A 16,442-nucleotide genomic window follows, 5' to 3' on the forward strand; every position below is an offset into this window, starting at 1 on the left:
TCGGCACAAATGAAAATTGAATAAAATCAAAACTGAGTCCAAAAACACACTGAATCAAAACCCAATTTTTGTTTTTTTTGCAATTTTCACATGTGCCGATTATGTATCAAATAAAGTCCGATGAATACAATTTTTATCATGATTAAGGTTCTCGCCGAACTCTACAAAATAAACGAAATCGATTATTTAAATGTAATCGAAAAATGAGAAACAGACCAAAGGGATACCATGAGGCATAGTATCCCCGGTATACCTAAAAGTTTATGTACCAACTCCAACTGTTTTTCGTTAGGCGCCTATTCGAATTTCCATTTCTTTTTCTCCTGGAAAAGCACTTTTACGCGTCAAAATCGGGGTTGCGTCACCAAAAAACCCAGGAAAATTCGCGAAAAAAAAGGGGGCCAGAAAGAGATCGATCGAACTCCGCATGGGTTTTGTGGGTTTTCTCAAGTTTTGGTTCGACTTGCTTGCTTGGTATGATTCACTTTGCTTTCTAGCTTCAAACAAATTAAACCTTGTGTTTAGAAAGGGAAAGGAGTACACTTTACCAGTTTCCCTTTACTCTTGTTTGGTTTCGTACTCGAATATGTCCGAATTTCGTGTTGGATACTTGATGATCCTTGTGAATCAAGGATATCGTTTTGTACCTTTTTAATTTAATTTTTGTTGCATTTCAAGCTCACTCTCTTTGCATGTTGAATATTCTCTGACGAATTATGTATTTTACTTGCAGGCCTCTCTTTGGTCTGGGTTGTCCTCTGTAATCTCTCTCTCTCTCTCTCTCTCTCTCTCTCTCTCTCTCTCTCTCTCTCTCTCTCTCTATTTGTATTGCATGAATTTATTCAGTAATATGGTTTTAAAAGTGTATAATGTTCAGTGTGCAAAATAGAGTCTGGTAAACTTAATATTCAATTGCTGATGCAGAAGCACTTTTTTGTACAGGTATGCCTCGATTCAGGCAATCGAGAATAATTCCAACTCGGATATGCGGAATTTGGTGGCATATTGGATTCTTTTCTCGCTGGTTTCTCTCTTTGAGCTTGCTTTTGTCAAACCTATTGATGACCGGTAATTAAGTCTCCTGCATACCCCCAGCATTTTGCTTATACGTCGTCCCATTTTCTATGTGCTTCGATGGGATAAAAGTTTTAGGCTTCAGGTTGAACATCATAATGAGGTCCATGTTATTGAGTCATTGGACAGCTCGGGTCACTGAAGATAATGAATTTTTTGAAGAGTTTCTAGGTCCGAGTTAAGTGGAGTATATGTTCTGTGTTCTTTGTCAAAATGTTAGGCATTACTCCGAGGACTCGAATATGTCACCAAATTTTAGCAGCAGATACAGGTGATCAAACCTTTGTGTTGGACTCACCTTTAAAACTTGCTTTGCAAGGGGAAGGTGTTGAAAGAGCTCATATACACAAGTTTATGCTCTCACTAAACCGATGTTGCACATGAGGTTTGTAACCTGTTAAGGCATCCGACTCAAAACGTATTGGCAATGAGTGAATAGACCGTCCAGGCTTACATACTAGTTTTGGAGTTATAAATAACCAATGTGGGATAAATTTCAACACTCCCCCGCAAGTGCAAACCCCCAACTCGCACGTGGAGAGGTCAACAAAGGATCTGGAACGTACGGATCACAACGAAATAAGGTGCAACCATGGCACAAACAAAGGGGAAACGCCTTTGAAAACCTAGCTCTGATACCATGTTAAAACATCCAAACTCAAAACCAATTGGCAATAAGTGGAGAGGTGGCCCAGGCTCATATACTAGTTTTGGAGGTTATAAATAACCAATGTGGGACATTTTCCAACATAACCTACCACCATGCTCCACAACTTACGGTTAGGGACACCAACTCTGTTGACAATGATTATATGACAACCTTTTTTCTTTTGAGTTTTGATTCTATGGCAATTATCCAATCTGATTTTTGTATATGTAGCATCTGGTCCTATACTTAATCCGGTGTTTTCAGCCGTGATACAAAGCTCTGACTCCCAACAATTTGAAATGACTAATTGTGCGGTCTTTTGCTCTGTTATAAATGTATGATTCCCTAAAATTCGAAGTGACACCGGTTTCAAGTGGAAATGCAAATGTTGGTCTTGTAAATAGAAAAGCAATTATGTACCCAAACATGTATTACATGTATGTGTTGAACGATATGAGTCTCCTTGATTTGGTCCCTGTATAACTACTGCCAAGTATATAAACAATCGCAAGCATCCTATGACATGAAACAGTGAGAAATTTGGGTGGCATACATTGTTTCTACATTATTTGCCTACACACTAGTGTATAGCATTTTCACCTGCCTCCCAAAACTGAGCATCCTCTTTTAGGTAGATTTAGCACCAAGATGAGAAATTTAGATTACAGCAGGTGGATACCCCCAGCTACATGTGATAGGCACGTAAATGTTCACATTAGCGTCCCCTAATTTATCTTTGTTAAGTCTATTTAGATTGTTAATCGGAGCTTAATGCGTGATTTGTGTGTTGTAGGTATTTCGAAGTTATAACGCGTTAATGGGCGACATTGGTTACAGACTGATCAAATCAAAGGGAATATCAAGACAAGTAGCATATAATATCAAATGTACTGAATTGGGCTTTATAATTTTGGCCATCGGTGCAACGAGGTCTTGAAGTGGGTTTAGTAGAAACCAATGCAATTAAGATGGGCCCAAATTAATTGGTTAATTAAGGGTATGGAATAGAGTTGTTTGGCTGGGGGGTGGAAGCATGGCCCATGATTTTTAGTTCCCGCATGAAAATTAGGTCGACTAGAGAGGACATAAAAAGAGAAGAAAAGGCTGCTGCCGTAGAAGAGAGACGCGCCAGAGGCGTGGAAAAAGAAGAAGGCTGCGCACAGTGACGAGTCGGATGGACGAAACAAGGAACGGGGGCTGCCAAAGCTTTTCGTTCCGAAGTTTAGTTTTCTTTCGAGTATTATTTCTTTCAAGTTTTTGATGTTTTATTTAATTACTCGCATTCTGATAACTGGTTTTAATTTCTGTTCTTTATAAAAGTTGTTCGTTGATTCATGTTTAACTTAGAACTTTTATTTATTTATTATCTCGCGTAATAAAAGCATGTTTTTAATTAGGGTTTCTTTTGTTTCTTATTTAGTGATTAGTGAGTAGTCATTTAGGTAGAGTCGCGGGGTAATTAGCACGCCGTGATCAGTTCGGGCACTGCTCCTATTTTCAAATGATGAAAAGAACGATTTTTGATTGAAAAATACGTCCCGTGGACAAATCCGGGCATTGTCGGAGCCCATGTGAACGGGGGAATGGGGTCCAAAACCCATTCTTTGCTGCGCATGAGTAAACGGCGACCATAGGGTTTTGTATCTTGCGGGGTATCTTTCTCAATCTAAAATTAAACGTTTTTAAGAACTCCAAATAGAGCAGGTTAATCCGGACTGGTTACGAGTGCTATGAACCCTATGACTGTACCTTCCTTTTAATTATTTGAAAAGTACAATCAATTTCTAGGTTTTAATTTAATCTCAATCAAAACGACAAAGGGTGGCTACCTAAGAGCCCATTTAAAAAAATAACTACCCGAGGTTCCACAGCACACACTTCACCGTCCTTAGTGGATTCGACTCCGGTCTTACCGGATATTGTGCTACATCGGTCTCAGCCCTATGCTTGGGGGAACCCATTATTTTAGGTCTAGGAATCGGTCAAGCAACATGTCATAATGCTTTTTAGGAATTGTTCAACCTGATACAGGGTTTTCATTAAGAGCATAGATTGTGCTTCACTGGTTTCCTTATTTGTGCATACCAGGCTTCCCTTCTGGCCTTATCTGAAGCTAATTGCCATGTGCTTGTTGGTGCTACCTGATTTTAATGGTGCTTCTTATGTTTATGAGTGCCTGCTTCGCCCGTGCTTATCTGTGGATCTGCAAGCTGCTATCAAATACTTCATTAAACCCAAGGAGGACAAATCTCTGGATGCTGAAAGCTTTCTAGCTGTGGTAGATAGGTATGTTCAAGAGAATGGATCTGAAGCTTTGGAGAAACTCCTTGATCAGAAGGTAAGTGAGTGAGCCCTGGCAGCAATAGACATGAACTTGTCTAATGTGAATGTACTTGACCAGTTATATAAATGATGGCTTTTCATAGCAACGGGAGTCCTGGAATTTCAGATTCAATGTGAGACGTCGGGTCATTATGTTCATTACGTGCAAATGTTGATGTGCTTGCATCTTCTACATGTCAATCTATGTGTAAATGCACGCTTTGGTTGTGTTCACATTTTTGGTAAGTGATTTGGGGAGGAAAATAAAATGATTTAGAAACAGAGGAAGTGAAAAAGTTGAAGTTACTTTCTGATTCCCCCCATCATTTCTTCCTTTAAAAAGTCATTGCAAATCCATTTAATTTGTAATCGGAATCATTAGATGGAGTTGGTTTATTGGTTTTTTATGATCATAAATGTGACTGTCTTCTCAATTTTGATACACATGGAATATGCATGACAAAGTATATGCTCTCTCTCTCTCTCTCTTTGTATGCCTAATGTTTATATACATCTCTATGACGACAAATAGAAATACCATTTCCCTTTGCTTCAGTCCAAGCATACAAAGCCTGACGTTGGCGTGGAAGAGATCAAGGCAATGACTAATACAGAGGAAAGGGATACAACTGCAGCAATCCAGGTAACTACCTTTTGGATTTGTATCCGTTTCTGTTAATTTCAAAGGGTGTCTACTGTTGGTCTGCTTAGTTTGCAGGAAAGACACCTCCTCCAGGCAAAGTTCAGTGCTTCTAAAATTCGAAAATGAAAAAGCTTGTTGGCAGTTTTGCCATTCAAAGCCTTGTCCTGTTATATTTCATGTGGAAATGAGTTGCGTCCTTGTTAAATATAGTAAACCAAGGAGCTAGCACTGAGAAGGGTTTTTCTTTCTGACGTCTTACTCCTGTTCAAATTTGGTTATATCATGATTTGAGTTTTGTTAAAGTTGTACGAAGAGCTTTTAGTCATATTGGTATGTGTTTCCATTAATTTGTGGGTGTAATGTGATCCATGTTTTTTCTTAGTCCAAACACGAAGAACCTAATGCTGGCAAGGTGGATGCTAGAGCAGTGGAACTACCAGAGAAATGTCCAGTAGCTGCAATAAAGTTGGTAAGGTTTCCTATCATTTCCTATTGAGCAGTATAATGCTTTCATTTAAAGAGGAAATTCGATAAACCAACCATTGCTTTTTCCAGTCCAAACTGAAAGAGCCTCATGTTGCTAAGGAGAATGCCACTGCCGGGGAATTGAAGGATGAAAATCGAGCAGTTGCAACAGAACAGGTAGCATCTCAATCGAATTTTTGTCACTTGGGTTTCTTCGATGCTTCTTTCTTTTGTTCAACTTGCATTCTTGTACTTTCTCTTTCCCATCTCCACAGCTGCTTTCTGCTGGTTTTTATTATATGAACTTCCACAATCTTCCTAGGATTGTGTTCGGATAATGGATGTTTTATGGAAATAAATCTTCCTTCTTCACTTGAATGTCTTCTTTTCCATTCACTTGTTTCTGTCCCCATAGGCCATATTTCGATCAATGATTTGTAGAGAGATTTGTTATATGTAAAAAAAACCATGAGAAAAATAGACCTCGTACTTGAGAACAGAAATCCTTTCCCCAACTAGAAGTTCCTCTTAATTCGTCAGCATATCAATGATCCAAAACATAGGCATGAGATTTTTCACGTTGTTTTCATAGGAAGCAAGATCAGCATCCATACAATCAAACCTCAACTTTCCTCTTTGGCATGTTAAGTGTCTAGAGCCAAATCTTGCTCAAAATGAGAAGAAAACAGTTGCTGCTGGGGAAATTAAGGAGAAGATAGTGGCCACAGCTGGTGGAAAGAACAAAGCCGTGGAGATAACCACTTCATATAAAGTTCAGAGAGAGTGGACTTGTGCTTTATGCCAGGTGACAACCACGTGCGAGAAGAACTTGGATTTTCATCTTCAAGGGAGAAAACACAAGGATAAGTGCGAAGAGCTGAAAGCAAGTAAGCAGGTGAACAAAAACAAGGGTTCCTCCTCTTTGGCAGCCAGTCTGGAGCCAAAGAAGACCCTTTCCGTTGATAGACCAAACGTTTATAGAACCAAGATACCAGAGGATAAGGTGCAAATCACTCGGACTAATGAGCAATACAGAGTGAAAAAGGTAGATTACACTGGTGGCAGGATGGATCAGTTTAAATTTCAGTGCACTATCTGTGATGTTAAGTTGATCAGTGAGATTGATTTGGCCTCTCATCTTCGAGGAAAGTGGCACTTGTCCAATACGCAGTAAAATATATTTGACACTTTGGGTGAAAGGTTTTATTCGGATTATGGAAGGCAGTTTAATTTAGAATTCAAAGCTGTAATTTCTATGGTGTTTTCAAGTTGACAATTTACATCGCTGTCTCCTATTTACATGTTAATAGTACAGAGCAATTCTGACAATTTCAGTTATTCTGGGTAGATAGCTTGTCCAACAGGGATATTCATCGATTGTGAATACAGTATTAATCGGTCAATAGGCCAGATACTGTATCAAAATATAGTATGATTTGGCAAGTCTCATCACTACAGGTCATTACGAGTTTTTTGCTTATGATTTCTATGAGTAGGTTAATGTCTATATGAGCATAATGATAAATGGGTGTTTTTCTAATTCGTTGATCATTCATTTTGCTTTTTACCTCGTGGGATAGAGTACTGTAAATTTGATTCAATCGGCGAATTTCAGAGAATAGCTCTTCAGGAGAGAAAAAAGAGAAAAGTTTTGATGGTTTCTCGTGGTTAGGGCTAACTCTTTTAACTCTCCTCTGTGCAAACTTGCTTCCTCACACAACCAGACACAAAAAAAGGCAGAGAAATAAAGATGAGAACACCAATGGTGAGATGGAAATGCCATATTATTTCATCAAAATGGTTCCCACAATACACACAAGTTCCAAACAGGAAACCAGAACACCATTCATATTATGACTTTTGGGAAGTAGGCATTGCCAGGGATACTCCAGAGCCACTAGGTGAATCCTTCCATTGTTGAGTTACAGTCTTGACCTGAGTGTAAAAATGAACCCCACCCTTGCCTGCAAATTTATGGAACCCAAGTTCAGAAATATGGTATCTGACACAGTTTAAATAACTAACCACATGTGCAAGCACAAATGCAACTTTATGTGCATATTATGTAAACTGTTTGTATATATTACCATAGAAATTGAGATCGCCCGCAAAAGATGCCTTGGAGCCAGTAAATGAGAAAAAGGGCAACGGAACTGGAATAGGAACATTGATGCCGACCTAATTCATGTCCAGTCAATGTTAGTGGTTTAGACAAGGGATGCAAATATGCAAATCATAAAATGGACTTCTTGTCAGTAAAACCATATCTAGGAAACCAAAAAGAAACAACATTGTCCATGTCGGACCGCTTTTTCACCATCTCTCCTAAAACCAATTAGTGTTAGGAAGGGCTTCCATTAAGTCTTTTATGACATTCAACATCGCACCCGCAAGTTTGTTTTTAGAGCGGTTGTAGAGAATGACATTGTGGAACCAAATCCATGGGGGCACTCTGGCCCAACAGTCCAGTTGTTTATAGAAACTAAATTTTTGTCAACAAGTAGAGCCAAGGGTGGGACCCATAATGACATATATCCAATTACATACCCTTTTTTGGATGTAGGTATCAAATTTCATTCTTAAGATTCGATCTCTGTTTTGTATTTTCATTTGCTTATAGACTATACGAAGGGTAATGATAGAATGTGCTTTAATACCTGCCCGGCCTCAATCTCAGTTTGAAATTTCCTTGCGACTACACCAGAGGTGGTGAATATGGAAGCTCCATTTCCGTATCTGCAAAATGATAGATATGACAGTAAAATAGTTAGATAATGAAGATTGAGGTGCAAAGATAGAGTCGAGCTAAAGGAAATACTTGTTTCTGTTGACAAAGTTTATGGCCTCTTCTAAGCTATCAGCCTGTACACAAGGAGAACATTGAAAATTATAAATCTCCACGATCAGCAAAAACAATTTAATTACAAGAGAAGCAGGAAGGGAACACGAAAAATTCTGTTAGTTAACTCCATGATGAATGGAGAACAACTTAATTATTTCAAGAGAAGCATAAGTGGAATTATGGGCAAACCTGCAAGCAAAGAAGAACTGGGCCAAAGATTTCCTCCTGTGTCAAATAAGCCCAAATAGAAACTAGTGAAATTTATGGTAGGATCTACTTGTCAAACTCATTTGGAATTGAAGATTATCCAAGGTTCATCCGGAAGACGATGCAAATATTTGGGATTATGAATGTAAGATACCTTGTAACACTCCATATCAGCTGTAACATTAGACAAGATGGTGGGACCGATAAAGTTCCCGTGCTCATATCCTGGAACCTATTTCTCATCCATGAGGAAACATCATGCTGATTAGACCAGTTGGGGTTAACCGACTATATCATCTACACATTCAACAATTCATACAACACAACTAAACTTAGCCACCAAGATTTTCCTCTTGTGCGGAATATCACGTGTCTTAGACACTGTACATATTGGTTACCGATTAGTATTTATTACCTTGAAATGATTGCATCCACGTCAATGTTTACATAGCTTGTTTGCCAAGCTACGTCGACCTATGAATTTTGTTTACAAGTTCCGCAAGATTAATGCTTAAATTGACCGAGAAGTTTTTTAAGAAGGCCCACCTTAATGCACACAGCACATACACAAGAAAGGAAAAGGAACAAAATTTAAAATTCGATATAGAGCATCCTTTGGGCTTTTACACAATCATAGTTACACCAATGTTTCTTTCAGAAACCTTGGTAGTAACTAACTTTGCAATTTGTGCAGAATCACGTGACACGTAAAAATGCCGAAATAAGAGACATAAACACGCACCACGATATTTCTCCCATCAAGCAATAGTTTGGCACCATTGTCAACCCCACTTTGAATCAATCTGCATATCCGTTCCTTTGCCTGTGAAAACAAATGGGATACATATGTAGCAAGTGAGAAGTATGGAAACTGCCATACTCATTATTTTGCCAACCCAAGTGGCGCACAGGCCTATTGGTAAAGTTTTGGGCCCCTTTACGCACCTGTTTGCTAATCACTGGACCAAGGTCTGCTCCGGGATCTGTTCCAGCACTTACTTTAAGTGCTTTAGCACGCTCCACTAGCTTATCTTCCCTAAAAGTTTATAACACAAGACTGTGTTAGTATAATGTAATATTCAGCAATTTAAAATTTATACACTTCCAAAAATACGTAGCATGAATAACAAGACTACGCAGCTCCAATCTCATATTATCGCACTATTGAACTTTCTATTGAGAAGACAAGATCCTTTAGGTTGAGAAGACAAGGTCCTGATATTAATAAAACTGAAAAGTATTATTGTAACATCCAGAAAAATTATCTTAATAAATCTCCACTATTCTAGAGTTCTCTTCAATGTTCTCCAAACATCCAGACTCTTCTAGCATTTTCTAAAACTTATTGCAGCAGATTTTAGAACCATGGAGAGTCATGTGTTGACTCACAACATATCCTTTCACGTGATTTCTTTGATAAAAAGGAATATCCTAATAATTTTTAGTTTTCTTAATATAGGTATGTTGTCCCCGTTTTCAAGACAATAATTACTTCTGAAAGTAGATGGAAAAATTGATAAACTGTATCTAGCAAAATTATTTAAAAAAAAAAGTAGAATGGAACACGATACCATGATTTTGAGCTGCCAACAAAGACCACTGTGCTGAGGGCCATGCACCTTTGCCCTGCAGCACCGAAACCAGCTGCAACTAAAGCATTTAAAGTAGCATCCATGTTTGCATCAGGCATGACAATGCCATGATTCTTGGCTCCCATATTTGACTGAGTACAAGGAGATTGAGCAAGTCTATTAGTGCCGTATTTGCTTATGAGAGAAGCTGCAGTTTCGTTAACCAGATATTGGTGCTAACCTGAACACGTTTTCCTTTGGCTGAGGCTCTTGCGTATATGTGCATCCCAGCCTGAGACGGGGGACAACCGGAAATTAGAAGTTAATTATTTTACAAGTACTACAACCTAAGGTCCAACAAGTTCTGAATATGATAAGGCACAACACATTCACAGCTGAACTGAGTCAATTGATCATGACTAGATAGAAGTAACTTCCCAATGATCGAAAATTCGAAATACACACCTAAAAGTTGAAACCCAAAATGATAAACACCACTATTGCACGTAAGGTAAAGAAAGAGAAGCTGCTAAATAAATTGATTTTCATGGAAAAGCCTACACACTGAGTCAACACAACTATAATACGTACAGTAAACGAAGAGACACATCTCTTTAAAAACCCATGAAGAGAAAATGACCTTAACTCACTAGTTTCATTCCGAATCATTGTACAAATTCTAAATACTAGCTCAAGGAACAATTGAAACTAAGAGCCATGCGTGAGCTGACAGTACACCAATGTGGGGGTCGAGTCTAAGTGTATCCAATTTGCAGAAAAGTGCCAAGGAGACATATGTACCAAGTTTCTTCCCCACCCAAACACCACTAAGGACTGATTTGTTTAATGTCCGCATATTGCTCTTTCCCAACAAAGCTACAAAGTCTGCAAATTTTGGAACTTCTGGTTTCAGGCACGGGCTGCATGCGTGTCCAGCTTTAAGGGCTATACACCCACAACAGCCAATCCATAACTTGACAAGAAAATTAAAGTCAACCATCAACAATTGTACTGAAACCCTAAACGGACACAAGAGAATTACCTAAGGGTCAGACTAACTCCCAATCGTAAAACAAAAAAAAGAAATAGAACCATCTTACACAATCTGGTGTAGGAGTGAATATGAAGGTAATACTTACCGTATTTGAACCAACAAAGGAAATAGCCTTTATTTCATCATCATCACAAATAGCATTAACAATGTCCTGTCCAAAATCAAAGTAGAAAGGGAATTAAAAGCCAATTAGTCTAGCATCATCAAAATCATTGGCTTATATAAAATGGAGCTTACAACAACAGAACACATGTAGTCCCCAATCATTGGGGGTATGGGCGAGGGAGGATCAAAGATAGACCTAACCTTTGGCAATATGCACAAAGTGGCAACTCTTAAAATACCACTAAAACAGTAGCCCCCCTAAACCTGTTTTGCTGCGGAATCATACCCCCAAATCAAAGCAAATGGCATCAAAGAGGGCAGGCCTACAGACCCAATTCAATTTCCGTGCACATTACCATGCTTCCTTCACTAAAATAGAGCTTAAGGGGAGAAAAGGTCAAACAATGCAAAAAACATCCATGACATCTAATTGGCAAAACATTACAAGTTCCAATAGCGCAGTAGTTAATAAGAAGACAAATATTCCCAATTTATCCACAAGTGGATGTCCAATAGTGATGGAATCAATAAAGCAAATGAAAGCTTGTAAACAATGATTGAAGTAAGAGCATACATTGGTGCCATGAACAATATTCAAAACACCATCAGGTAAACCAGCCTCCTTTGCCAGCTCTGCAAGTAGTATCGATGCACCTAGAGAAAATAGCAAGGAAAGGTAAACAACAAGAACAATTCCCTTTGCTTTCATGAAAACGATAATGCTGTTTGCAAGTCATATGGTTCAAAAATTATGACAAGTGACATGAATGAAAAATTGCAGATTAGGAAATAAGAATACATGACCAAAACCCTATACCTAAGAACGAAGAATAAAAAAGTCACATAATTGATACCATTGAAAGGGGACAAATTGAGAAAAGTCCGAGGCTTTCAAGAGACCTTTCTTTTGATAGTCTTTTGATAGTTGTAGCTAACTGTGAATTGACTATCCTTTCTGATGTCTCAAGTGAGATTTGTTGGCAAGTTGCTAGTATTTTTCACAACAATGAGAATCTGACGGCCAGCAGGTCTCCCTAAGAAATAGAGTTATTTCACCAATCTAGCGCAAACATATCCAAAGTTAAATGTCCAAGACAAGGGACCAACTAGACTATTTGTAGAGCACGTGGAGCGGTAGGCACCATGTACTCGCATCCATTTGACAAGGGTTCAAACCTCAGTAACAACAACTAACAAGGCTGACTTTCACCAAGCCAAAAAAAAGAAGGAAGAACTAGACTATTTGTAGAATCATAGGTGTTGCTATTCCACTGGACCTTGTTAAGATGATAGGAACATGCAACAGTGCCATGGTCTACCTCGCCCGTGTAAAAATAGCTCAAGACTTCTATCCTTTCCATCCTTCATGTGCGGCCAGAAGGAATGCTACTAGTCTTAAGAAAACACCAAATTTGTTTCATACAGACAACACGGCAACAGAAAAAGTAAGCATGGGTAGAGAACGCTACACAGAAAAACACTCTTAAGGCAGCATGAAAGCCGACTAGAGGCACAGACCACTTTCAGAAATAACTTCCAAGGTTTATGAACTCAATATTGACCAAACCACACTGCGAAACTACTGCATATATGACGTATTCCTTGCATCTACAATCATGTCAGGTTTGTGTCTGAATGTCGTAATTATAAATCAGCGAAGAGCTTAATTTCTCAAACAGCAATACCAGAGGCTTGACATTTTCTATCAACCACCACAAATAGTAGTCAAGATCTTGCAACTCTCCTTTCCAACTTCATCTCATTCCTTCATACTGTCGTGCTTTACGCAGCTTTAGACATAATGCCCCTATGGGCTGGTGAAAAAAACATACAAGATAAAGGTCCTCTTGCAAAAATAAATACAATCCTGTGCTCTAGAAACTAACACATCACTGAAAGACCAGGGAACAATACTCTAAGGTATTATAAATCGGTTCAGTACACAGCAATAGCATTACCGGGATCTTTTTCTGATGGCTTTAGAATGAAGGTATTACCACATGTAACTGCAACCGGAAACATCTGTAAATTCACAAATCAAAAATTCATACAAACAACTGTAACGATCAATGGAAAAGTGTGTGCAATATAGCAGTATGCTTGACGTTGGTTTTTTAACCTCTTGTATAGTTGGTTGCACATAGACAAAAGACATCTTTCCATCCGTTTTTTGGGATTTTACTAGAAAATGGAGTCATGTGGCAAGGAAGAATACAAAATTTCTAGTTTTCTTTTCTTTCCTTTTGATTTTCAAGTGGCACTGCATTTGCACCTTTTTCTCAAAAAATTTATTTGCACTTGTCGAAAATCAAAGTTAAACGACGCTACATAAATCTAATAATTACCCACTGAGCAATAAAAAGGGCTATAGCCTAAAAATAACATGGAACCGAGACAGATAGAGGCCCTTACCCACAATGGAACCATCGCAGGGAAGTTGAAGGGACAAATCCCAGCACAAACGCCAAGTGGCTCTCTGAGGCTGTAGGTATCAATTCCATTCGACACACTGGGCACAAACTCCCCCATTTGCAAAGTTGCCATTCCACAAGCATGCTCCACCACCTCTACGAGAGTAAACCAAGAATTTCAAGAGTCTGAGCTTTACCACCAAATCATCCTAGTTGAACATACCAAAATTTTGCCAACGAACCTAGCCCACGGAACACATCGCCTTGTGCATCCTTTAATGTCTTCCCTTGTTCCAGAGTAATGTTTGCGGCCAGCTTATCCTGGGACAAGAAGGTTTGTCGATTTCATTAGTAACATGTATTAATTTCCTCGAAAGAAGAGGAAGGGCCAACGAAGTTACCGTATCTCTCCGCATTAGCTCTTGCAGCTTAAACATAATACGTTGACGTGTAGTGATTGGTGTGTTTCGCCAAGAGGGAAATGCTTGTTTAGCTGCAGATACTGCAGCTTTAAACTCTTCATTTGTTGTTAAAGGAACTTGAGAAACAACATCTTGTGTTGCCTAAAATCAAATTCCTTCACATTAGATGATAAACATCCCAATAACTGAGAGTGTATAAAATATTGAGAAGAAAAAGGTTGAGCTGTTTTGTCACTCACTGGGTTTATAACGTCGATGAATTCAGAAGATTGTGAATCTACGAAGCTGCCACCAATAAGATTCGGAACCCTCTGATACCACAAGAGATAGAGACACTTAGACCATTGCAACTTAAAAACAAAAAATAGCAACATATGACCACAAAACCAAACATGGCAAATGAAACCAAATTCACAGAGGCATAAATCATAAACTATAAACATCCGAAAATATGAAAAAGAGTGGAAGGTCTCAGGCAGTGTTTACTTCACCGGAGTGAAGATGGAATGCACTGGTCTTCCCAAACGAATACACTCATGTTGCGTTCAGTTCGCTAAAAAACACCTTTTGTAATTGATCATTCATCAATTTAGGAGAATGACCATTCCACTTCGAGGCCAAGGAATGACCATTCCATTCCTTTTCCAAACTCATTCTAGTGAACCAAACACTACCTCACATCTTAAGTTAATCGCACGTCAACTGATCAAACTAACCGAACCTTCTAACCTAATACAATTCTTTCACATCAAAATTGAACAGCTTTATAGCTTTTTACCAATTTCTTTTTCTACTCTAGAAATTCTAGGCAGCCAAGTAGGGAGTAATTGATTCGAAAAATCATCATATGCTCATTCAACCTTGGTGAGTATGCAATTACCCTCTTCGTCCCAATTTGGCTATCCAATCTTAGAAATCCAAATCTAACTTTTTTGGGAACACAATGACCACACCTAAAAAGATACTACTATAACTTTTCACAATTACCCTTCGCCTTTTCTAAAAAGTTGCTTCTTTTTATACCAAGAAAAGGGGTAAAAAGGAAAATCGGTTTGTCTAAACGTAAATTTTTTTGGACATTTAAAAAGTGGACAAACAAATTGGAACGTTGGGAGTACATCGTTATTTTCCATAACCAATTTACGATCTACCGGAGAAGAATTATTCGCCGCCGCAGTTAAAAAACAAAAAACTTACCGGAGGGCTGCGGTGTTTCCAGGACGGTTCGGCGGCGGTGGAGAGACAAGAATTGCTCAGAGCAAAGATTTGAGGACTCAACGACCTCAGCGCCCTTGCTGTTACACACAGGCACACCCACAAACAATATACACACGCATATGATAAGCATCAAAGTTGAATAAAAGGATTTGAAACTAAATCGATTGCCTCACGAATGATTAGATTACAGAAATCTGTACCTCGTCGAAGAGAAAACTGCAACATGATTTTGTGTTCCGATTTCAAAGGAGGAAGTGATCTGCGAATGAATAGACTGCTCTGACCTGTGTCACTGTCTTCACTGGCTTTGGGTTTAGTGGTTTATAAACTTTTTTTTGGTTTTTGTTTTTTTATTATTTTTGACGATAAGCGTGAGGGGAATCGGAAAATGCCAAATTAGCACACCGCAATGGCGCAAACTGCCAAATTTGCACATTATGAAAATTCTTTCAAGTGGTGAAAATAAGTTTGAATTTTTTTAACGGAAAAAAATATATCCTTAAGTTTGCGGAATATTTATTTAGAGATGGATAGAGTATTAAAATAAAAGTCGGTCATTCAACTCAATAAATCAATAAACGAAAAACCCATTAATTTAGAGAAATTATAAGTATTTTTATGTACCGAGGACATGAATATGTAGTTAAAAATGTATCAGAACAAAGGGTCGGTCATTCAACTCAACAAATAAACAAACGGGAGATGCTAGAAGCACGTTAATTTGTCACATCTCAACCACACCTCTCTCATACAGTTGTAAAATTCCCACACATGCATGTGAGAGAGGTATGTTTGGGGTGTGACACATTAATGTGTTCTTAGCATTTTCCTAAACAAATTTGAACCAAGTACATGTTTGATACATGTTTGATGATTAGTTACGAGAGGATTGGTAATGAGGTATAAATAAGATTGAGATTTACTTATCCAACAAAAATAAATTGAGATTCGTAATGAGTAGGATTCGTAAAGATGGCGTGAGTTTATCCTCCATGTTTGTTTTACCAACACAATGCATGTGATTGGGTAATATAAGGAGTCTAGACATTTAAAAAAAAAATACTCTTCCTGACTTTAGTTTGGTCATATTATTCTTCGTTTACATCGTGCTTCTTTTTTTTTTTTTTTTTGTCATTTGTTAATCTTAATCCATTCTATCTTAAGGGAGTTGGGAAGAGGGACGAGTGATTACGGAAATCGAACACTGGCCATGTTCAGAAGAGTAAAATGAAGCCACCAACTACACTGCACTTCACTTGCCGTCATGCTTTGTTTTAGTTGTTTTTTTTCCCTATAAATACTTTTTATTTTTATTTTTATGGGAGTATTCAAGTGAGAGACAAGGAAGCTACCGCATAAAATATAGGAAATTCTCTAACAGGATCAATCAGTAAGTGCGTATGACGAAAGCCATGAGATTGACATCCCTAATCAGATTAGGATTGACCAACGACTGCTT

The 16,442-nt window shown here is 38.3% G+C and overlaps 2 protein-coding genes and 1 non-coding gene across 5 annotated transcripts; 1 reads left to right on the forward strand and 2 right to left on the reverse strand.

The window, feature by feature from the left end:
* Positions 1-296: 296 nt before the first annotated feature.
* On the forward strand, positions 297-6,594 carry LOC131308070 (uncharacterized). 3 transcript variants are annotated; one of them, XM_058334888.1, is made up of 8 exons: positions 297-474; positions 734-760; positions 943-1,068; positions 3,812-4,061; positions 4,578-4,688; positions 5,071-5,157; positions 5,244-5,330; positions 5,746-6,594. In XM_058334888.1, the coding sequence occupies exons 1-8, from the start codon at positions 428-430 to the stop codon at positions 6,325-6,327; spliced, it is 1,317 nt and encodes a 438-aa protein (XP_058190871.1). In that variant the 5' UTR covers positions 297-427; the 3' UTR covers positions 6,328-6,594. The 3 variants fall into 3 exon arrangements, with proteins under 3 accessions (XP_058190871.1, XP_058190872.1, XP_058190874.1); XM_058334889.1 differs by having other exon boundaries at positions 4,602-4,688; XM_058334891.1 differs by having other exon boundaries at positions 4,602-4,688; positions 5,803-6,594.
* A 325-nt stretch (positions 6,595-6,919) lies between these two features.
* LOC131308067 (methylmalonate-semialdehyde dehydrogenase [acylating], mitochondrial) lies at positions 6,920-15,378 on the reverse strand. Its single transcript, XM_058334880.1, has 19 exons — positions 15,184-15,378; positions 14,963-15,060; positions 14,005-14,076; positions 13,745-13,906; positions 13,586-13,664; positions 13,345-13,499; positions 12,891-12,954; positions 11,507-11,586; positions 10,913-10,978; positions 10,015-10,065; positions 9,774-9,925; positions 9,148-9,238; positions 8,945-9,025; positions 8,357-8,434; positions 8,185-8,220; positions 7,972-8,015; positions 7,811-7,889; positions 7,241-7,331; positions 6,920-7,117 (listed from the first exon to the last, which is right to left on the reverse strand). Exons 1-19 carry the CDS (start codon positions 15,206-15,208, stop codon positions 7,005-7,007), a joined length of 1,617 nt encoding a protein of 538 aa, XP_058190863.1. The 5' UTR covers positions 15,209-15,378; the 3' UTR covers positions 6,920-7,004.
* Positions 11,198-11,304, reverse strand: LOC131309063 (small nucleolar RNA snoR100). The gene has a single exon (XR_009194737.1). It is a non-coding gene; the product is annotated as a small nucleolar RNA snoR100 (small nucleolar RNA).
* Positions 15,379-16,442: the final 1,064 nt, after the last annotated feature.

This window comes from Rhododendron vialii, chromosome 11a, assembly GCF_030253575.1.
Source record: "Rhododendron vialii isolate Sample 1 chromosome 11a, ASM3025357v1".
Taxonomy (NCBI): Eukaryota; Viridiplantae; Streptophyta; class Magnoliopsida; order Ericales; family Ericaceae; genus Rhododendron; species Rhododendron vialii.

Excerpts from the sequence above, each read along its gene's own strand:
- LOC131308070 (XM_058334888.1), top strand. The coding sequence starts at position 428 with ATGGGTTTTGTGGGTTTTCTCAAGTTTTGGTTCGACTTGCTTGCTTG. Across the intron at positions 475-733 it reads TGGTTCGACTTGCTTGCTTG|GCCTCTCTTTGGTCTGGGTT; the intron begins GTATGATTCACT and ends TTTTACTTGCAG. Across the intron at positions 4,689-5,070 it reads ATACAACTGCAGCAATCCAG|TCCAAACACGAAGAACCTAA; the intron begins GTAACTACCTTT and ends GTTTTTTCTTAG.
- LOC131308067 (XM_058334880.1), bottom strand. The coding sequence starts at position 15,208 with ATGTTGCAGTTTTCTCTTCGACGAG. Across the intron at positions 13,665-13,744 it reads AGCTAATGCGGAGAGATACG|GATAAGCTGGCCGCAAACAT; the intron begins GTAACTTCGTTG and ends TTCTTGTCCCAG. Across the intron at positions 9,239-9,773 it reads GTTGGCAGCTCAAAATCATG|GGAAGATAAGCTAGTGGAGC; the intron begins GTATCGTGTTCC and ends ATAAACTTTTAG.